General features: G+C 38.0%; 1 protein-coding gene across 2 annotated transcripts in view; it reads left to right on the top strand.

The window, feature by feature from the left end:
* LOC129751079 (glycerol-3-phosphate acyltransferase 3) overlaps window positions 1-23,268 on the top strand; it is a 54,724-nt gene that overhangs the window by 21,879 nt on the left and 9,577 nt on the right. Inside the window, exons 2-6 of one of the 2 annotated variants that reach the window (XM_055746362.1) lie at window positions 20,378-20,719; window positions 20,781-21,029; window positions 22,152-22,385; window positions 22,496-22,611; window positions 22,680-22,820. In XM_055746362.1, the coding sequence (XP_055602337.1) occupies window positions 20,378-20,719; window positions 20,781-21,029; window positions 22,152-22,385; window positions 22,496-22,611; window positions 22,680-22,820 (1,082 nt within the window). Of the gene's footprint in view, window positions 1-20,377; window positions 20,720-20,780; window positions 21,030-21,128; window positions 21,366-22,151; window positions 22,386-22,495; window positions 22,612-22,679; window positions 22,821-23,268 lie in introns of both variants that reach the window. The other variant, XM_055746361.1, reaches the window with a different exon arrangement.

Here is a 23,268-nt window from a genome sequence, read left to right as displayed (position 1 = left end):
TCCAAAACAGAAAAAGCTGATTGTCTCGCTTGCTTATTTTTGTATATGGGACTGTTATGAAAGAAGGGGCGGTAGATTGTTGCAGCTTAACTGACTTCATGTTATATTCAAAAATCTAATATAACGTATTCGTTTATACCAGTGATTGAAATCCTCACCAATTTTCTCATCAGAGGCATTCAAAATACACACTTTGAGGCCTCGCATAGCTATACAGGAGACGATACATATACATTCATTCAAACCTCCCCCCATGAGGAGGATCTGCTCTGAGAGACACTATCCGTTTGCTGCCCCGAACGAACTCTCTCAACGTTCGGTTGCTACATGATGCATGAAGAAGACGAGGCACACATACTCATTTACGTTGTTGAATTTGAATAACTCGAGCCGACCGCAAAGGTTGAGGCAACAACAAAAACAACCGAACTTATTGCGTTGCACGGCCTGCAACGTATGGTGAAAGAGGGGGGAAGAAAAAGAAATGAAAAAACTAGCTGCCTGCGTGCGGTTGCTGTGCAATAATAGCAATAGCAGAAAAACCTCACGCATTCGATCCAGGCACAAACGAGGAGACTCGGGTTTGCTCTGCCTTTTGAATTCGGTTCCATCTATGTTGTAACAGGAGATGAGTGAGAGCCATTCGTTTGGTTTTTTGGATTCGCTGCCTCGAATGTATATTGCTTCATGAACTTACCACATATACAGATTTTTCAGTGAACATACAGATTTTTTGAAATTTTCAAACCAAGAATCTGTATATACAGATTACAGATAATTGGAAATTTATACAGATTTTATACAGATTTTCAGCAAATGAAAAAATTCTATGATATTTTGATTATGCTTTGAGTTAATCGAGAATAATCTCCTTTGATGATCCAACGTTCAAGCCATCAATTGCCATGCTCGCAAATGAGAAAAATCTTCCAGATTATAGTTCGGAACTGCATCAATGCAACGGTAAGAAAACAGTTTTCAAACCTGTGTCCGAAAATCATATACCAAGATCAGACATTGCATTACACGAAATGTAACTTTCAATGGTACCTAGTTAAATATCATTGAGTTACTTCAGCAGCTGTGAATATTTTTCTTGCAGTATACAGCGATTACAACTAAATACAGAAACTGATCAGAGACAATTGACACAATTTAAAACTCCCATCTGATTGTTAAACCCCGGATGGACAAAGATCGTTGCATTTTACGAAACATATCCACTTTAAAGTTGGCGTGACCTTATTTTGTACATGTAGCGGTAGCGGATATGTATTTTGTTTGGATTTCGTGCAATGTTTCGAAGTCACATTTATTTGTACAAACAAACCAAAAAGCGGATTGCATGTAGCAAAATCACAGAATTAACACTGATTTGAAAGATCGCACAAATGTCGCAGTTCGCAATAATGAAGAGGGCAACTAGATTAGTGCGCCACGCATTAAAAAAAAGGTCACCGTAGTGCAATGTTAGTATCCGGAATCAAAATTTTGAATACAGATTTTAATACAGATTTTTGAGATTTTATACAGATTAAAAAGATTTTTTGCCTCGAAAATACAGATTCAAATGTGGCAACGCTGTCATGAAGGCGGCCATGTTGAGAGCGTATACATCATCGGTTTTGTCGTTTTCGCTGCCTCAAAGCAACCTTTGCTTCCGAGCAGCGATGCCACACATACCGATTTTCCGGTATTTATACCGATTTTTGAGCGAAATTTTGACCAAGAATCGGTATATACCGATTACCGATTTTTGGCAAAACATACCGATTTCATACCGATTTTTAAGATTTTAACTCCAACTACATTCCACTTCCACATTCCCACTTAATTGAAGCTATCCTCGTAAAGGTCTCGTAGAAAGGAGACAAAGTGCTGGCGTGGCGTAAGTTGATCTTTTAAAATACCCTGCAAAAATCTCCATGGCTCACTCTCATAATTCGTTCAGTTGTTCGTGGTTTCTTCGAAGTGCAATCAGATACACGGATACAATCCTTCTCCACCTTGTTAGCCAAGTAAATGATATCACATGTACCTAACTGCAGAGATCGCCAGGTCACGCCAGGCAAAAAGGGTATTTTCAGTTTTAGAAAAACTATGTGTTTTTAAATATTTTTCTTGGGAACACCTTCTTTCAGAACACGTTTCTCTTCTTGGGTTTTCATATGACTAATGCGTGATTTAAAAAAAATTACTTTAGGTTGACCTGGTTCTATTGCCTTATCTAATTTATCAAATTTACATCCCACTTTAGCTATACATCAATTAAAGTATCAAGTTTTTACTTCATCAATATGCCTAAACCACGTGTAACCTGAAGGTGATCGCCATGCCCTTATTTTTCTTATCAAACGGTAACTTTTAAATAAGATTTCCATTCAATTATGAGTACTGGAAAGAAAAATTTTCATTTGTGATTTTTACTTTTCGTCTGCAAAAGCAGATAGATAAAAATAAAAAAATGTTTAAGTCGTAACAAACATAAAGTTCTGTTAATATTTCAAAACTGTCTTTTTATGTAAACTTGCGTTACTTAGAACCAAGTTACGGAAAAAATAGAATATTATATGCTCAAACACACTTAGTCTAGTTTTATACTAAAAAATAACATTCATAAGAGTTCTTAGACTTGCTTTTTATTGCAAGCTTCCATTTATATTAAAAATTCGTTAGGACAGGAAGTTGAAAATGTAAACATTTTTGAATATCCACCTCAAATACCGATTTTCATACCGATTTTTGGGATTTCCATACCGATAAAAGATTTTTTTAGGTTCCAAAATACCGATAAAAATGTGGCATCACTGCTTCCGAGTAAAGCGTTGAGCGAGAGATGGTTGATCAACTCATGCTCAGCAAAATTCAATCACTGGTTTATACCCAGTTTTGCATCAGGTCACAACAAGTAATGCACATTTTGCTGTCATTTTTAGAAGTTTATGCGCTAAGTTTTGCATCCGTAATTCCCCAGATTTGATTTAAAATGGACGGTGGAACACTGAAGATTCGTGTGTGAGCGATCGGGGTAGCAAAACACTGACGACGAATTATGTTCGTTCTAGTATGGTAAACCTCAAAACTGGGCGAATGTAGAAACATATACGGTAAAAGTATCATATTTTCATCATTTTACAGCCTGGGCTGGCCATACTGAGCTCTTTGGTTATTTCTACAACATTTGTGCCACTTTCTCATACTTTTTTGAACAATGGGAAAGGATTTTAGTGTCCAGTGCTTAGCTCCCGATATAAAAACTATGTAAAGCACTTCTATATTTCATTTTTTAATCACATTTTTGTGATCCCAAACACAGGGACTGAACCTTCTACTATTGGCATTGGTTATGCTTCACAAGGATCTTTGATCGAAAAATTGAAAAGTTATATAGTAAATGACCAGGTTGTAAAAGCAACATTCCCATTATTAGTTAAATCACATTGACAATACGATCCTAAGAATTTTGGTTAAAATTTAAAGTCAATTTTGCTGCTAACACTCTACAAAGCACGAAAAAGTAGTGTTTTTTACCAGCTTTGATAAGTTCTTTTGTTTCCATGTTGTTAGAAGTGCTTGCTATCTCCATATGTGAGTGCAGTTGTTCGACCATTGTTTGTTTTCGATGCAAAAAAAGATATTTATTGTCATTATTTCTTTCATAACTCTTCAAGGTGTTAATGGCCCACTTTGGTGTCTTCAGATGAAAGTTGCATCATAAATCGAACTACAGTGAGCGAAATAAGAATAGCACCACTATGTGTTTTGCTTGTTAAAATATAAATAATTGAAAATTATGAAAAAATTTTTCCACAGATTGTTCTGAATTGCTTAACGGATAGATCAAGCATAAGTTTACTTTTTTTGGACGTAGCAATTGGCGTTGAGGACCAAAAATGTGAAAAAAGGGTGCGAAATAAGAATAGAACCACTTGAGTTTTTCTAACAAAAACAAGATTATTTTTATAAATCTACTGTGTAAAAGTGAATAATAATGCTTCTACGAGTTATTTGAATGCATAACTGCATTTTAGGAGTTTTTCCAGAATTTCAAAGGTTTTCAAAGGTTTTAAAATGGGGGTTATAAGAGATGCTCCTCTAGCGTTAAGGAATTTGATATTCTAGCTATAAAACTTTATCAAACTGCTTGATTTCTTCATTAACATTCAAAAGTATGATACAAAATGATGAAACGTAGATTTGAGTCTGAGTTTGTATCCAAAAAGCAGGTTGGAATTTAAAAATATTAATGCTTTTTTAATAGTCAAACACTATTTCTTTAGTTTTAAGTCATAGATGGCAGCACTATCTTGCCATTTAACCAAATTTATGCCCATTTTCGAATATCCGGGATTGATTATGGAGAGCTGGATGATTTTGGTCAAGAAATAAATACATGTACCGTGTGAACGCTTTGGAAATTCTAAGATCACTAAATCCAAAAAAAAATGAATTGCATCAAGGTCACTAAAAGTGAATTTTTTGGACCAATTATCAGAATAAAGTTAAACTTTGCGATGCAGCTTGATGGACCAGACGGCTAGCAGTTTTATTGCTATGATTTGCAATTGAATTGGAAGTTGAGATGAGGAGAAATTTTGACGGTTGTACATTTTTGTGCTGGTGATTCTTTTGCTAATCCGGAAAAGCTTTCTGCAGCGTGAACTTCCACAAAACTATGATGGGAAAATACCTCAAAATGATGAATATGGGCCTAAATAAACCTGGAAAATCAATATTGAGACAGAATTAGGTTTTAACTGCAAGATAGTGCTGCCATCTACGACTTGAAACTGAGAAAAAGTATGGTTTACTGAACAAAATCAAAGTTTTTGATTTCCAACCTATTTTTTCTGATTCAAAATTAATCCCGAATGTTTGTTTCATCATATCACGTCATTTTTATGAAGAAAGTTAGAAATTTGATAAAGAACTACAGCTCAAATGTCTAATTCCTTAACGCTAGAGGAGCATCTCTTATAACCCCCATTTTAAAACCTTTGAAAACCTTTGAAATTCTGGTAAAACTCTTAAAATGCAGTTATGTATTCAAATAACTCGTAGAAGCATTATTATTCACTTTAACATAGTAAATTTTCAAAAATAATCATGTTTTTGTTAGAAAAACTCAAGTGGTTCTATTCTTATTTCGCACCCTTTTTTCACATTTTTGGTCCTCAACGCCAATTGCTACGTCCAAAAAAAGTAAACTTATGCTTGATTTATTCGTTAAGCAATTCAGAACAAACTGTGGAAGACAATTCTCGCAATTTTCAATCATTCATTTTTTAATAAGCTAAACACATAGTGGTGCTATTCTTATTTCGCTCACTGTATAAAATGGTATTTTTTGCAAAATATTCGGTGGTGCAGACGGTACTTTTAGACGCCAATTTAAAGTTTATTTCCAACTTTTCATGTTGAAGGTCATTATTCAATTTTTTTCAACTATTTTGTTTGGAAAGCTGATAAAATTTCAATGCATTTTGATGTGCTTTTTTAAAATTTCCGTTGAGAAACAACAGAGTTATGTAGCTTTGAAAAATGGTTATTTTTTATTTACAAAAAAATCTAACCGAAGCTAACTCAAAAAATAAAAATGTTAGAAATCTGAAAAAATACATGTGTTTTTAAGTCGCAAAAATGAACCAAATTTTCAATTTTGGTGAAAATCTGAAGACCCCCGGCGCAAATTGTCAGATAATAAAAAAAAATCCCCTTAATACACAATGAGTACATTTTACTCATTGCGTTTTACAGGACAATTTGCGACCAAAACACAATCTTTGAACAGCCATAACTTTTTTGTTTTTAGTCCGATCGAGTTGCAGTCTTCAGGTGAAATGTTAGTCTTAATTGAAATTTTATTAAAATAAACATAATTAAACATTCGATTGGTAAAGAAAAAAAATGTTTGATGAAAAACCAGTTTTTATGCTTCTTCAGAACATTGTGTCTCAGAATCCCTTTCACACTTGAGATTCAGTGCAACCCCTTCCTGTTGTCCGATTCCGCTCAAATTTGGCATATGGCCCACTGATGATTCCCTTAAATCGTCAAAGTCTTTTATTGCAAGTATTTTGATTTTAAAGTAGATATATATTAAGGCAAATTTGATAAATTAAATAAAACATATCCTAAATTGTGATTTTTATTGCGGATTAAACCAAGAATAGCTCTTTACACAATGATACAAACAACATGCTTTGTCCAGCAAAGTATAAGTGTACAAAAATCCGCATCTTTTGATGATATTGTTGACAAAAATATTTTACGCTTGGTACACATTTTGATCAGTTGAATACACCATTTTTGGCCCACAATTTTTTTTTTATGAAAATAGCTTGCTTATTTTCCATTTTGATACAATTTTGGTTCATTTTTCATTTTTGACGTGTAGTATTTAATCCATACAAAATTTAAAAAATATAAAATATATAAATTTTGTAAAAAATTTTCAACCTAGAATTAATTTAAAATCAAATATTTTGAAAGTGGTCTTTTTTTATAGATTGCGCTTGCGGAACCTCTAAACATGATTTTTTTAAGTCGGCCCCATACAAAAGTTTGTGCTGCACATCCTAATCTACCATTTGGAGGGTGAGCCCCCAGATTCCCAGAAGTTATGCAATTTTGGGACACCCTAATGTACACACTAAGTGGAAGGTAAATATAGGTACAATAGTACCTCTGAATCATAGCTTAACCATACAGGAGATTCAGAGCACAAAGTCTTGATTTTATATATTTTTATTGAACTGACCAGTTAGCGCTCTGGTTAGACGACTACAATGAGCTTTTGTAACGCCAAATTTGAAACAAGCGATATTAACACTGCACGAAGCTGTAGCAGTGGATTCCAGAACCAGGATTGACGTATGATACGAAATATCAGAGTACGATATTAAAGGAGCTTTGACTCTTCCTAACACTATAACCATTCTAAAACTTTGCACCTCTAAAAATACGAATTTTGTTGTCTTGTGAATATAAGAAAGATTTGAATGTTTCGAATACCTTACCCAAATCCGTTATTCGTTCAGAATTTAAATTTAAATCTAATCTCTGAGATGATTTGCAAAATATGAACAAGATTCTCTTTTTTTATGTCTTGCACAATTGTACTAAATATTTTAATAGGTAGGTTCATAATAAAAGCACCCAAAATCAACATGAAATTATGTTGACAAGTGAATACTAGATTAAAAATTATTATTGAAATAAAATAGGTCAGATCGCTTGATACAAAGTATAGTACAACTGTGAAGAATTCCAAAATGATGAAGCAATCCGATGCCTTGTATGAAGGTGTAAGCAAAAACATCGTCAGCCAAAAATGCCAAATCCTCAGCTAGCTAGCGTAGCGCAAGCTCGCTTAAATGAATATTATGAAATTTAAATAACATGATGAGGTGAACTTGCGTTGCGTTTATCAATTTGAATGTGTCACCAACATTTGATTCTCTTTTCGAAGATTATCTCATGGGCACCACTTTTTTGTAGCGCTCTGAGGCAACAGAACAATTTAAATTTTGTTTTGGTTGTTCAAGACAGCTCATTTTTCCTCTCTGATGGCTTTTATGACCATGACCTTGGGAATCACGACTAATTCTTGACTTATTTTTTTTCTGTGAATTTCTCAGAATTTGTAGCGGCTATCCAATCATGGTTGACTTTAAACAAAAAGACTTCTTTGTATTTCGATTCGTAATATCTAAACAAAAAATCATTGCACAAAGATACAATTTCAAACAACGGTGCTTACGATAAACGACTAGAAAACCCTTTAATTATACGTAGGCAGTGCACTTGGGCGCTACGTTACCGGTATTATTTAAGTCGACCTTTAAAATACCGATTTCGAACCTCGTTGCAGTTGGTGCATCTAATTAAAAATAATAATTCCAAACAGCGGGAACTTGATGGTTCATTGATCCGAGAAGTGGGCTACAACCTGGTCGAATGCTCAGGCAGGCAATAATATTAATATTAAGTTCCTGATACAAGTAGGTATGATTCAGTCCAAGCAGTGTCGTCGGTTGATTGAAAAGAAATGCAAACAATCCTTGCTCGTTTGTTTGTCACATGAAGCTTAACAATGCCGCTCACATTGTAACAGCCTTTGTAAATATGAAGAGCCTACGGCCTACATATAATGATGCTTTATGTTGATGGCACTACTTGTTATCGGTATAATCGTTAATGAGTGTTAGGATAATTTGTAACGGGTAGGTAATGAAAAATATTCGGCTTTGGGTTGATACCATGTTTGATTCTTTTTTCTGTATATGATTTATTTCACCTTATTTAGAATTCACACTTGACACTATCACCTTATGTTCGGATAAATTAGACTTGTTGGCTAATTATAAAAAAAAAAGTATTTTTCAATAGTTCGTATAATTGATAATTTTTCGGATTTGTTAATTGATTTATTGAACAGAATTCAATAAATGGGGAATTCTGTTTTGCTGCGGAAGCCACAATAAGCAGAAAAAACGCTACCATATAAGCGCTTACCAAATAAGTTCAAAAAATTTCACTATTATTTATTTTATTTACATAGTATTCCGTCTCACGACATAACTTGACGAACATAATTCCTAAAATTCACTCGGTCCATGGCAACCGTTCTCCAATTTCTCGGGCACCCCACGTTCGCCAGATCACGCTCCACTTGGTCTAACCACCTCGCTCGTTGCGCCCCCGCTCGTCTTGTGCCTACCGGATTCGTAGCGAACACCTGTTTTGCAGGACAGTCGTCCGGCATTCTCGCAACATGTCCCGCCCAGCGTATCCGGCCAGCTTTCACCACCTTCTGGATACTGGGTTCGCCGTAGAGTCGCGCGAGCTCGTGGTTCATCCTTCGCCTCCACACTCCGTTCTCCTGTACGCCGCCAAAGATGGTTCTTAACACTCGTCGCTCGAATACCCCGAGTGTACGCAGGTCCTCCTCGAGCAATATCCATGTCTCGTGCCCGTAGAGAACAACCGGTCTAATAAGCGTCATATACAGGTTACACTTCGTGCGAGGGCAAAGTCTTCTCGACCGCAGTTGCTTGTGGAGTCCATAGTAGGCACGACTTCCGCTGATAATTCGCCTCCGGATCTCACGGCTGGTGTCATTGTCTGCCGTCACCAGTGAGCCGAGATAGACAAAGTCTTCGACTATCTCCAGCTCGTCGCCGTCGATCGTGACCTTGTTATTACTGGACAAGCGGGTTCGGTCGGTCTCGGATCCGCAGGCCAGCATGTACTTCGTCTTGGACGTATTAATCATCAACCCAATCCTTCCTGCTTCGCGTTTCAGTTTGCGGTAGATCTCCTCCACCGCCGCAGATGATCTGCCGACTATATCAATGTCATCGGCAAAGCAGATAAGTTGACTGGATCTGTTGAAAATCGTGCCCCGCATTTCGCCCACCGCTCGTCGAATAACACCTTCTAGCGCCACGTTGAACATCATGCAGGATAGACCATCACCTTGTCGAAGCCCCCTGCGCGATTCGAATGAACTCGACAATTCACCCGAAATCCGCACACAGCACTGCGTTCCATCCATCGTCGCCTTGATCAGTCTGATTAGCTTCCCGGAAAAGCCGTTCTCGTCCATGATTTCCCATAGCTCGTTACGGTCGATCGTGTCGTATGCGGCTTTGAAGTCGATGAATAGATGATGCGTAGGGACTTGGTGTTCACGGCATTTTTGGAGGATTTGCCGTAATGTGAATATCTGGTCCGTCGTAGACCGTCCCTCCATGAAGCCGGCCTGATGACTTCCCACGAATCTGTTTGCTTGTGGCGTGAGGCGGCGGAGTAGGATTCGGGACAACACTTTGTAGGCGGCATTGAGGACAGTGATCGCTCGGTAGTTCTCAGAGTCCAATTTGTCGCCCTTCTTGTAGATGGGGCATATTACCCCTTCCTTCCACTCCTCCGGTAGCTGTTCTATGTCCCAGATCCGGATTATCAACCGGTGTAGGCAATCGGCCAACCTGTCCGGGCCCATTTTGATGAGTTCAGCTGCGATGCCATCCTTCCCAGCCGACTTGTTTCTATTCAGCTGGCGAATGGCTTCCTTAACTTCACTCATCGTTGGGAGTGGCTCCTCTTCGTCGTTGGCTACGCCGGCGATATACCTTCCCCCACCGTCTTGATCTCCTGCATGTGCGCCGTTCAGGTGTTCATCGAAGTGCTGCTTCCACCTTTTGATCACCTCACGATTGTCCGTCAGGATACCCCCGTTCTTATCCCGGCACATTTCGGCTTGCGGCACGAAGCCTTTGCGGGATGCGTTGAGTTTCTGATAGAACTTTCGTGTTTCTTGGGAACGATGCAGCTGCTCCAGCTCCTCGAGCTCCTCCTCCTCCAGGCGGCGCTTTTTCTCCTGGAAAAGTCGAACTCGCTGCCTCTTCCGCTGTCGGTGATTTTCCACATTTCGACGGGTGCCTCTTTGCACTACTGCCGCCCGCGCGGCATTCTCTTCGTCCATCACCCTCCTACACTCCTCGTCGAACCAGTCGTTCCGTCGAGATCGCTCCACATAACCGATGACGTTCTCCGCAGCACTGTTGATGGCTGTTTTGATGGTATCCCAACAGTCCTCGAGAGGGGCTTCGTCAAGCTCGCCCTCTGCCGGCAGCGCTGCTTCGACCGATTGCGCGTAGTCTGCCGCGACCTCAGGTTGCTTCAGTCGCGCGATATTTAACCGAGGCGGGCGCCGGTTTCGCGTGTTGTTCACTACGGAGAGTTTTGGGCGCATCTTCACCATCACCAGATAATGGTCCGACTCGATGTTGGCGCCCCGACAGGATCTGACGTCGATGATGTCTGAGAAGTGCCGGCTGTCTATCAAAACGTGGTCGATCTGTGATTGAGTTTGGTACGGTGATCTCCAGGTGTACTTGTGTGGGAGGCGGTGCTGAAAAAAGGTACTACGTACGGCCATTCGTTTGGAGGCGGCGAAATCAATGAGTCTGAGGCCGTTTTCGTTGGTCAGCTGGTGCGCGCTGAACCTTCCAATTGTCGGTTTAAATTCCTCCTCCTGGCCGACCTGAGCATTGAAATCCCCGATGACGATCTTGATATCATGTTTTGGGCAACGGTCGTATTCACGCTCCAGCTGCGCGTAGAATTCGTCTTTGTCGTCACCGGTACTTCCGAGGTGAGGGCTGTGCACGTTGATGATGCTGATGTTGAAGAACCGGCCCTTGATTCTCAACCGGCACATTCGTGAGTTGATCGGCCACCACCCGATCACGCGCTTTTGCATCTTTCCCATCACTATAAAAGCTGTTCCAAGCTCGTGTGTGTTGCCGCAGCTCTGGTAGATGGCTCGACCATCTGGATACGTTCGTACCGTGGAGCCCTTCCAGCATACCTCCTGCAGCGCTACGATGTCGAATTTGCGGCTCTTCAATTCGTTGGAGAGCACGTGGGTACTGCCCACAAAATTTAGAGATCGGCAGTTCCATGTTCCAAGTTTCCAATCGCTAGTCCCTTTTCGTCGCGTGGGTCTTTGCCGATTTCCATCCGAAATTTGTTGTTCGTTATTCGTTGCTTATGTTTTTTTAGTAGTCACAGGCTCGCAAGGCCCGCAGCTAACCCCACTATCTCGCAGGAGGACCGTCGTGATGTTGCTGTTTTGGGTCCCGAACACCACCAGGACGTTGTTGCACTCCGCACGCCGCCCCTAACATGGAGAACAGACGCGTGCGAAGCCCCCTAACTCATTCTGCATGCGACCAAAGCATCCACCGGGGTTGGGTACCCGATCTCCGCTAAGGTTGCTCGCACCCCAGCTAGTACCACGGGGAGGTAGAGAATCGGAGTTGCAGACAAGAGGTGATATGACCACTACCCGAAGGTTGGGTGTATGGGGTCTCGAGTTGCACATTGTCTACTTCACTAGCCAAAAAAAAAAAATTTCACTAATCATGTGTTATTCAAAGCAGGAAAAAAACAAACACAATTTAGGAGTGTATTGAAAATAAGTTATAAACACATTTTTTTTTTCATTGTATTGATGATTCAAACAAAGAAACCGTTTGGAAGTGTTTTAAAAAGCTTGTTCTTACAGTTTATAAAGAACTACAAGTAAAAAAGTAATTATTGGTAATATTCTCGGACTTTCGACTTGACGCGTTTCATTAGGTTTTGTACAGCTGATTGATCACCGCCATGGTCCTGTTGGCCTTACCATCCTTCTTGAAAACTCTCTTGACGATAGCTCAATATCGTTCTATGGGGCGAAGCTGGGGGCAGTTTGGTGGGTTAATATCTTTCTCAACGAAATCTACATCGTTATCCTCAAACCATCTAAGAGTGGATTTAGCGTAGTGGGCTGACGCCAAATCCGGCCAGAATGGTGGAATCGTATGTTTCTTATATAAATAGTGGCACCACCTTTTCTGCAAACACTCCTTTTGGTAGATATCGGCATTTATTGTTTCTTTTGAAAAGAAACTCGTCGACTTCAATCCGCAGGAGCAGATTACCTGCCACACAACCACTTTCTGGCGAAATTTTTCCACCTCAACCGACTTCTCGTAGTCACTCACATCCTCTCCAATAGCTGCAAAATCCGATGATACAGCTTCCGGGCTCTGGTTTTGGCTCGTGATTTTTGTTCAGCCGTTTGTTTGGACACTTTCTGCTTCTCTTATGCCTTCAGGTTGTTCCGCTTCTTGATCTGCTGTACCATTCCGATCGATATCCCAGCTTTTTTCGCCAAATCCCGTATAGACATCGATCGATTCCGGTTGATGAGGTTGATTACCCTACGGTCTAGATTTGGGTCAGATGGTCCTGGTTTTCTGCTCTTCCTGGCGAATCATCGAACGTATAGTGTTCCCCGATCTTGTGGATGTTGGATTTTACGCTCGCCGGATGAATGCCGAAACGTTTCGCCACTTCATTCATCGAGATGCCCTTCTCTCGTATCCAAGTGTCCAACACACGAATTTGAACTTATTTTTTAATTCGCGACATTTTGTGAGAAACGAATGTTTCAAACGTAAAAAAAAGCGCTGGTTCACTATTGACAGATCAAGATGCTACATACAGGTGAGCACAGTTGTGCGCGTTCATGCGTTGGAAGGCCCAAATATGTTAATGGTTAATTTTCGATACACTCCTTATAACATGTAGGCTTTTTTCGCGTAATGTTCTTTGTTTTGTTTTGTTAAAGTTAAAGTTGTCGTTTTGCAATTTGTTATTTATTTTTAATGGGAAAGGATGAATGAAGGCAATGGTAAAAATCATTTCTTAAAAAAAAGATTGAAAGTAATTGGGAAACAAATTTACTGAGAAACCATTCAGTTTATCAATGAAAATTCAAAACTCGCTTACATTAACCTAGTAGCATTTTTGCGATTTTGATTTTTTTTATAATTACAAAAGTAGGGTGAGCAATGAGAAAACGTGCAGTATAAATTTAACTCAACTAAAATCATTGTCCTTCAAATTGAGCATATTGTCGCTTTGACTAAACGTATTGAAGAAATAAATATGTCCAGTGCGCTCCTTTTCTTAAGATCCTTTTTTCGTTTTTGCAGTTCCGCGAAGATATTGCACAGATTAGTCTGTGGATATTGTTTGCAGAGCACATTATGGTGTTTAAAAAAGATGGGTTGTTGTAAAAGTATTAGTTCCCGTATCTTTACTGGCGCCTTTCGATGAAACCGGCGAAGAAGTTCCACGTTTGAGATCCAGTTGCCAGGCCACCAAGCGCGGATAATATTCCGCAGGCAGCGAATCACAAATACTTGCAGTTTTCGCGTCGTCACCGCATACGTGCACCAAGTTTCGCACCGGTACAGCAATACTGATTTGACGTTCATGTAGAAAATTCTGATTTTCGTTCGCAGAGAAATATTATGATCTCTCTTCAATTGTCGTTCGCAGAGAAATCTGGCGTGACCTACAGATGATTCGGAGACATTATTTTTCTTCATTATGTCTGCATTTGATTAAAATCTCTCAACATTTGAATATCTTACCAGCATAAATAGATTATTATATCGCATTTTTTATTAAATTATCGTACATAGGAGAGAGATTCCAACACAAAAACTGACCTCCAGATTAGTTTGTTTTGATTACTTCGAACCTTTTCTCCGCTCAAATCTGCGGGAAAAATTTCCTAAAAATGGAAAAATGATTAAAAAAACATCACCAACGGTTTTGTTCACGTTTACTTGGACATCAATCGCGCTTACCTGCAACATAAATCCTCCTGAAATTCGCAATCCTTTATCAACTTTTCAACATGATTCATTTATTAAACGTCAAAAAGATCAAAAAGGGTTGCTTCGCTGGAATAACACATAGCAGGTTGTGACATACACAACACTAGACATTCGCATTGCGTACATCGTATGTAAAATTTAGCACAAACTAATAATATTAGTATCAGTCTGTGATATTAGGACGATAATCTTCAATAATATGCTAAAATTACATCGTCCCAGCAAACATGAAATCGTACCAGAAATGATAACTTAAGCCATTTACAATTTTTTTGTTTCGATTATAGTCGTTTTACCATCTTTATGGCATTCGCGACTTTATCAACGTTACAGTTGGCGGATCGTTATTGAAAAACTTATCCGGTACAACTGTGTTCGATGTTTACTCTTGGGCTCGAACTCGCGGACATCGGCTCAGGAGACAACAGACTTGCCAACTGAGCTATATCACAAGCCCCAAGCCATTTACAATGGTTTTGCGAATCGCAATTGCATAATGAAAAGATTGTATAAAATGTCGTCTGAAGTCTGAAGTCAGTCAGGATATGATCGAAAGTCCGTCATGTTTGTAAATTTTGAAATGATTTTGCTCCCACGCGGGCTTCAAGTGAGAAAATCATCGTCATGTTCTCTCTGCAACCAGCAGTGCATCCAGATGGCTAAAAATCAGATGAAATTTATCAATATTGATCAACGAGAGGACTGGAAAATACTGCCGCTGGCAACGATTTGAAGGCTACGAGAGCAAAGTCTTGCGCTTAGGTACGAATAAGGTATAACGCCCAATTTGTGTAGTCTTCGTCGTTTAAGAAAGAAATGAAATTAATGTATGTATATTGCCTCCACTTTGGTATGTGAATGCTGTTTTTTCAACTTTCAAACGATCTTTCTATAATGTATATGGAACATATATCAAAACAACATAAAAATATAACTACAAAAATGTTTGCTGGAGTCCAGCCTTACATTTTTTTCTGCTATGTGTTTCATTTTAACATCCGTGAACTTATTTTTTTTTGTACGGGATTTTAATCCTCTAGGATTATTTATCCCTAATCCGTGAACTTTCAAAATTTTCTTAATCTAGTAATAAACAAAAGTGAACCGATGCATTTCGAGAAATTTTCACTCGTAAAGTTCGTTACTCCTTGATCGATTAATACTTTTTTACAGTACTTAAATTTTTCTAATTTAAATTCATTGTATTCACAGCTGATGGGGCGTTTGGGTTATTATTTTTTTAAATCAATTGTTTTTAAAGCTGCATATGTTTTAAGAAGAACATGTATCTTTTGAGAAATATGAATTTGAATTTGAACACCGGTTCGACTAGTTTCGTCCAAAATATTGGTTGAATGATCTGTCATTTACCGATCGAATCCGATCGAAACCAATTTCTATCTATCATCGAACAAACTTGTTCCTCATTTTGGAGATATGACCGAATTGAAATTTCACTGCGGAATATGGTGGTGAGTTCGCGTTCGCATTCACAAGAACTGTAAACCGGGCTTAATAAACCCCAGCAAACATTTAATAAGGTATATCGTGGGAAAAACAGAATTATTCAAACAAATATACCAGATGAAAAGATTGTATTAAACTTACCAAAATAGCATAGCAAGTGGAGGCAATATATCTACAATAATAAGATTCCAACGATTCGATTTGCCCGTAAAAAGCAAAATAAACGATTCTAAGAAATTTTAGTAAAACGAAAAAAAATCCCGACCGAGATTTGAACTCCAGTTCCCCGAGTTCGCTATCCGATATCTTACCACGATGCCAACTCATCAGTTGATATGAACCACGCTATAGCTCTATAGGTGAGATTTTCTTTTAATGAACCGGTCAAAGGAAGAAAGAGAGAAAACGGATTGACAGTCCATTTGAAGGACCGCCCATTTATCGTAAATCAGTTCACTTAAGATAGATAGCACAAATAGTTAATGTCGAATCAGCATATTCTCAAATTTTTGGTGACAAATTTACGAGTTGACTAATCTGCTATACGACTCAACTTTTTTTGGGCAAAGCTTATCGTAAATGAATGAAAGAAAATCACTCAATACCAACGTGATTACAATGGTTATTGAAAATGTCTTAATATTCGATTTGGATTATCATTTCTACTACGACTTATGTTAGCTGCGACAATTTTTAGCTTTTCAACAAAGCTAAAAGTAATATGCAATAAGCAGTTTTGACGATTTAAAATTAAAATTTGAGGATATGTTTGTCTTGGGTGGCTTTTATTTGTGCGATTCGATTGAAAATTCAAACAAATTGACTTGTCATCACAAAAAAATGAAGTCTGTTAGATCATTTATTAAGTCTTTAACATAAATACAGAAAATATTGCATTGTATGCTTTAAACAGAAAGGAACGACGATGAAAACTATTATTTAATGGTCCAGATTCAAAAATCCAATACAAAAAATAGTTTCCGATGAGCACGAAGAATCAATTTTCATTCTAAAGCACTTTTCAAAGGAATCAAATGACTAACAACGGAGTAATTAATAATTTTAAATGCCATTCCATATAAAACTGCCAAATTTTCATAACTATTTAACATTTAATTATGCAAGCATGCTGTGTACACGAAGCTTTTTAGATAGTTATTTTCCAAAGTTTATATTATTGAGTTATTTAAAGTGCATTTTATGGTTCTGATGAATATAATTTCATTGCTAATTTTAAGGCCCTCAGTGCCATGTACCTAAGTGTAAAATGAGGCAACATTAAGATCTTGCAGCGTGTTATTTGAAAGAAACTATTGTCAGGATTTCTTGCACACCGGGAATACCGAGAAAAACTTTGGAATTTCTTTGTCTCTCCGTCAGCGAAGCCACAAAAAATATGTATCCTAAGTGTGTCCTATTCCCGTTCACAAAAGTCCCAATGAAACAGAAAGAGAAACACTGATCATACAGACAATAGGACATCGCTGCCCCCGGAAAAAAAACCGGGAATTCCAACACATCACCGGGATAATTGTCATGTTTGGAAATTTTTCTACGGAATTTCAAAAATATTTTTGAAAAAGCCTAAATGTAAGAGTATTTATCAACAACCTCAGTATAATTTTATTTCATAAACTTTTAAAACCATTTTAAACTGATTTTTCAAGCTTATGCTTATTAATTCTTGTGAAATGGCAAATTTTTTGCATTTTCAACCTTTTTCCGTCCATATGTTTTTCTTTAAGTGACTATGTTTTTCTTTTAAGTGACTTTTCCAGTGTTTTTTAAGTGTAAATTTGGGTTAATTGAAAAGCGACAAATGACAACTGATGATTTTTTAAGATATACTTATTTTTCTATGATATATTATTCCAGAGCATGCTGATCATGACAGGCTGTGGCCATCGCCGTCGATGACGGTTGTGTTTTTTTCGACTGGCAAATTTTCAAGAATACCATAAATAAAAATTTTAATTTGTGCCTAATAGTTATGAAATGTGCAGATGAAGAGGAATTGAAAACCCGATGAGTCCATCGCGAAAAACACGTTGCCGGGGATAAGAAGTGGGTACTATCTTAACTGAAAATTTTCCCGGAAAATGCACATCCTCACTTTTTGTAATGAAAAAGTGGTTTAATTTATTGATAACTTTCAGTTTTGTTGCAAAAAAAAAAGTTATATGACTTTGACCTCCAAATACATAAATCCCCTATTTTGAAGGGTCTGTCAGGGTCTGTTCATTTTCATCGGATTTTGTAGTTGTTCTAAAAATTTAAAAGGCGTTTGATACATATTCAGTTAAGTACATCTGAAAGTGTTCCAAAAATTTTTCGATCTATTTTTGTTGATATTTTATTCTATTTTCAGGATTATGTATCATTATTTCATATTCATCAGTACTAAATTCATATTTTTTTATCAACAATTGCTGCTATAATTAACATGAAATCAAAATCTTTAAACCATTTAAAATTGTTAAAAAAGTTTAGATTCGATCAGCAAAATATCAATCTAGGTCACTCATTAATATGTGCTGTACAAATGAGCTGGAAATCAAAAAGAAAAAAAATCACAGCTACGCTTTATAGCGCCACCACGTGCATTGACAGTATGCCTGGTTGAGAAATATGCGCCCAAATGTTCTCACTAATCAGTATGCTATGCCATGGTTACTATTCTTTCGCGACGTTTACTCGCGACGCCTCGACCTTGGAGACGAAAAACAAACCCCGCCAAAGGAAAAAAAATCTCGAAAAAATGGAAGCCATGACTTGCGACTTTTGGTTATTTTTATTCGATACAAACCGATTCGCATGTCTACAGAATATTCTAAAAATAATTTCATTTGAATCGTTTGGGCCATTTCGGAGGACCAGTACTACAAACACCGTTACAAGAGAATTTCATATAATAGATATGAAGTAGAATTATAATGAAATCCGTTTGCACTTGCTCCAATGTACCTGATCAAATTACAAGTTTGCATTTAATTTGATAAGTTTTGGTTAAGTGACCCACAGCTCTCGACAAGTGGTCCGTCGTGTAAGGCCTCAGTACCGTGACCGGCCCTAATTCTGCGCAGTCCCAAACTCTGCGCATTTTCATATTCAAACAGAAATATTTCAAGATGTGATGAACAAAATACCCATAAAACAAGCTAAATCTCTTCAGTTACTGTTTATCTTCAAAATGCTTCCAATTATTTTGAAACCTGATGAATTGTTCGCGAGAAATGGAAAAAATCAAAATAAATGTAGGAAGCAAACGTTTAAACATGGCCGCCGTTAGCAGTACAGCTTAAGTGTTAGGAAATCAAAATTATCAAATGAAACAGTGTTAAACCCAATTTTCTTATTGGAAATGCCTTTACGTGAAAGATAAAATCATTCTGAACATGACTGCCTAAAAAAATTGAGAAAAAAAACGGTTCTTCAAATCAAAACAATGATTTAAGCAATGCGCAGAATTTGACATCAACTGTTTACTTATGTTCCTAATGCACAGAATGAAAAACACCGGAGAGAACTGATGTTAAAGCTGCAAGAAATTGAATGCAGGGAGTTAGGAGGCTTTTAATGACAGTTTTCTAATAAGTTTTATGAAGTTGTTGTTGTTGGGAGTTTCTTATGAATCTCTTCGGATCTACATGTTTTGTCGACAAAAAAAGAAAACCTTAATTTGCGTTCTCTATCGTGTTCGCGTGTTAATCGTCCAGTTCCAACTGTACAAACTCTTCCGACATACAGAAGAAGTTCCGGTGGGCCACAAAATCGCCCCAGCTGGGGGAACTACGCGAAGCTTCTCTCGGTTCACCCGCCGCACTCGTTGACTAACTGATACTGACTGAAAGTAAGTCAAATGAAGCAGCGCGTAGTTTCCCCAGCTGGGGCGATTTTGTGGCCCTCCGGAACTTCTTCTGTATGTCGGAATAGTCTGCACTGCACACCAACGGAATAAGTTAATTTGACCAGATCCGGCGAAGAACATGATCAGTCAACAAATATTTGGCAAGCGAGCTGCAGTGAAAAGCATCTGCAAGTAACATAGAGCAAGTGTAAGAAATAGTGAAAGAAAGTGTCACATAAGCATCTAAGATCCAAGGCTTGAATTGGCCTTTTTCATAATTTACGATACTTTACTAAGCGTAAAACATGCGCAGAATAAGGGCCACTTGCATTTTTTTCAAAATGTTGTAAATAGTCCACATTTTTGTTCCATAATCGAGCTCTCATTATTTTTACCGTTAAGTTTGTTAGTTAGCCCAACTGTACACGAAATTTTGAGGAAATTCATTGAAAGGTAATTTTTTTATAACTTAAAACATTTGAAAAATCCTTAACTGCGCAGAATTAGGGCCGTTTACGGTACGTCGAGGAGGATCCCGTGCTAAGTGGTTAGAAGCATTGGTCTTGAAGTTACGCTTAAAAACCCTAACAGAGGTCCTTCCAGGGACACAAGTTCGGTATTTTCCATGAAAAAATCCAATAACTTTTTTTTAGGAAAAATAAGGGAACGCGTTTAAACTGACTTAAGGTTTTTACTTCGGTGTCCTATTGACTTATTGTGGGCTTCAAGGGCTCCCTCCCTCATGAAAATTTAAGAGATCTTCAACAACAACATTCGGCCAAATGATTTATTTTACAAATTTCTGGATTATCAACAGTATGGTCGCCAAAACATAGAAACGGCTCGCAAGCAGCAGCATGCTAATCTAAATATTTCTGACAATGACGATAGTGCACTCGACGGCAAATTACCACACGCGGATGACACCGGAAGCAGTAATAACAATGACAACGCGGTCCCAGCGGAAGCAGAAATCAAAACCAACGGAGATATCAACAATCGAACAACAAAACCACATCAACAACAGCAAGCTCACCAGAATGGTAATGTGGTTACCAATGGCGGAAACACCGTGATTAGCCGGGTAGAATCGCTTATCCTGTTACCAGAGGTCGACGGCGCGGCCAGAAGCAAAAGCCGAGAGTCCAATTATGAGGAGGTAAACAGTACTATTTAATTTTTCTGTAATTCAATACTCATTTAAAAGAATTTAATTTTAGGACCATGAATCATTCGAGTTTAAGCTGTCCAATTGTTTGGATTATGTGAAATCAGGAATGGAAGCAATCATAGAAGATGAAGTTACCAGTCGCTTCGAGGCCGAGGAGCTGAAAAATTGGAATCTTCTAACCCGTACTAATCGGCACTACGAATTTATCTCGCTTAGATTGACGGTTATCTGGGTTATAGGATTCTTCATCCGCTATGTGATTCTAATGCCTTGTAGAGTGTTTATTTGTTTTGTCGGGGTAAGTGAGCTTTAAGTTTAATTGTTTTATCAATCTTATCTACAGACTACACCAAAATTATTAAACAAAATGTGTATAATTCTACGATTGTTCCTCTAGGTCCTTTATTGCGTGATTGGTTTCGCCGTGGTGGCATTCATTCCCAATCGCAGGCTTCACAAGCAAGCGAACGAGTATGTTTTCAAACACACTTTCCGTATAATCTGTCGCTCGATATCCGCAGTTATAAATTTCCACAACAAGGAATACAAACCGAAAAACTGTGGCTTCTGTGTAGCTAACCACACGACTCCAATTGATATAGCGATACTTTCTACCGATAACACCTATTCCTTGGTAATAGATGTGGAGGACTCCACGCCACTGCTGGCCTTTTATTATTCATTCTGCAAGAAATTTATCAGCGTGAATGACTCCATTACGAAAATAAACTGTGACGTCCGATGCATTTCTGTTTTATCGATTACTTACTGCGTTCCATTGGTTGCAATTCAAAGGACATTTCTTGTAAATAAATCCACTGGCCGACAGATTAACGATGCTTCTTCAACAACACTCATGGGTATGAAGACGGTTTTTTATGTTTCAACAGCAAAGGAAGCATAAGACCTACTCGAACACAGTAATTTACAAACACGCATTTTGTGCAAATTGGCAACATATCACAAAGTTTTCCATTATACTCGGTCGTTATATACACTCGATTTGCGTAATCCTCGATCATAAAGAATGAAAAGAAAAAAAAGAGCTTATTATTTGAAACAAAGTTCATTTTTTAAAAATAAATCTAAAAACTGATATTTTTCTGTGAATATCTTGTAGGTATTCATTTTAATAATAATTTTCAACAATTTCAAAAGCTACTTTAGTTTCCGACAAATGACAGTTTTCAATTGAAAATTTTAGTTTGCAACATATCGACCAAGTGTTCTGGAAAACCTCATTAAATTTCAAACAATTTGTCGTATTTATTACTTCTTGTACTACAAATCCAGTATACTAAGGAGAGGAATAATACGTCCATTGGTTGAAACAATAAATATGGCACACACATCACATTGAACATTTGTACATAGCCTTTTCGATAATCCATCTATTGAAACCCATCACTCGCTCATCTAGGTCATGTGGTTGACATTGTGCACGGCCTTGGTCGGTTGCATACCGGACGGATACACCAAGCGATGGATGGTGAGAATGGTACTGATTCAGTGTTTCGGTGTCCTTTCGAGTGCATTATCATCTGTAGTCAATTATCATAACATCGAAAATCGTCCATTGAATGGCATCTGCGTTGCGAACCATACGAGCCCTATTGATGTCTTAATGTTAATGTGTGATAACTGTTATTCATTGGTGAGTAAAAGAAGAATGTAGTATTCTTGTTCATCTTAAATATTTATGTTATTTCCATCATTACTTGTGTATCACGAATTGCTTGTAATCCAATGAACAATCACTCTCAGATTGGACAGCGACATGGAGGTTTTCTGGGGGTACTGCAGCGTGCTTTAGCAAGGGCTTCTCCTCACATTTGGTTTGAGCGAGCGGAAGCCAAAGATCGAATGGCCGTAGCTAGAAGGTAATGAAGAATTGTGGGAATTCAACGATGCGTTTCATTCAATAACTACTGGTTAATAAATTTTACAGGCTAAAAGAGCATGTTTCGGACCCCAACAACCCACCAATTCTTATTTTCCCCGAGGGTACCTGTATCAACAACACATCCGTGATGCAGTTTAAGAAAGGAAGTTTTGAAGTTGGAGGAGTTATATACCCAGTTGCTATCAAGTAAGTACAAAGGTACCTGTCTTCTTCAATTGAATTGCATAAATTACAAAACACTCGCGATGGACGTATATGACCAGGATATACAAAGGCTCTCTGTAAAGTTATATGCTTACACAACACCGTTTTGGTTTTGGCTACAAAGTACAAAAATTAAACCTTAGAAAAATTAGACAAGTTTTGAACTCCGTGACTCCGTGCAAATGAATGAGATTTTAGCCCTTCAAAAATTCTTCTGCAGTTTGAGGTATTATTTCTAGAACCCTGTTCGATAAATTCAAGGGTTGAAGTAAATTTTATGCTGGCTTATCCCACTTAAAACCTAACAAATCATGGGAGATCTTCTTTTTTCCACGGCGAACATGTCACACAAATTAAATTCATATATAGTATAATTGTTTGTATGGTTAAATAAGTAATTGGTTAAGGGCGAATTCCCTCAGTCCTGATT

The sequence above is a fragment of the Uranotaenia lowii genome, chromosome 3 (genome assembly GCF_029784155.1).
Source record: "Uranotaenia lowii strain MFRU-FL chromosome 3, ASM2978415v1, whole genome shotgun sequence".
NCBI lineage: Eukaryota > Metazoa > Arthropoda > Insecta > Diptera > Culicidae > Uranotaenia > Uranotaenia lowii.
This window is presented reverse-complemented; position numbering and strand designations above follow the sequence as displayed.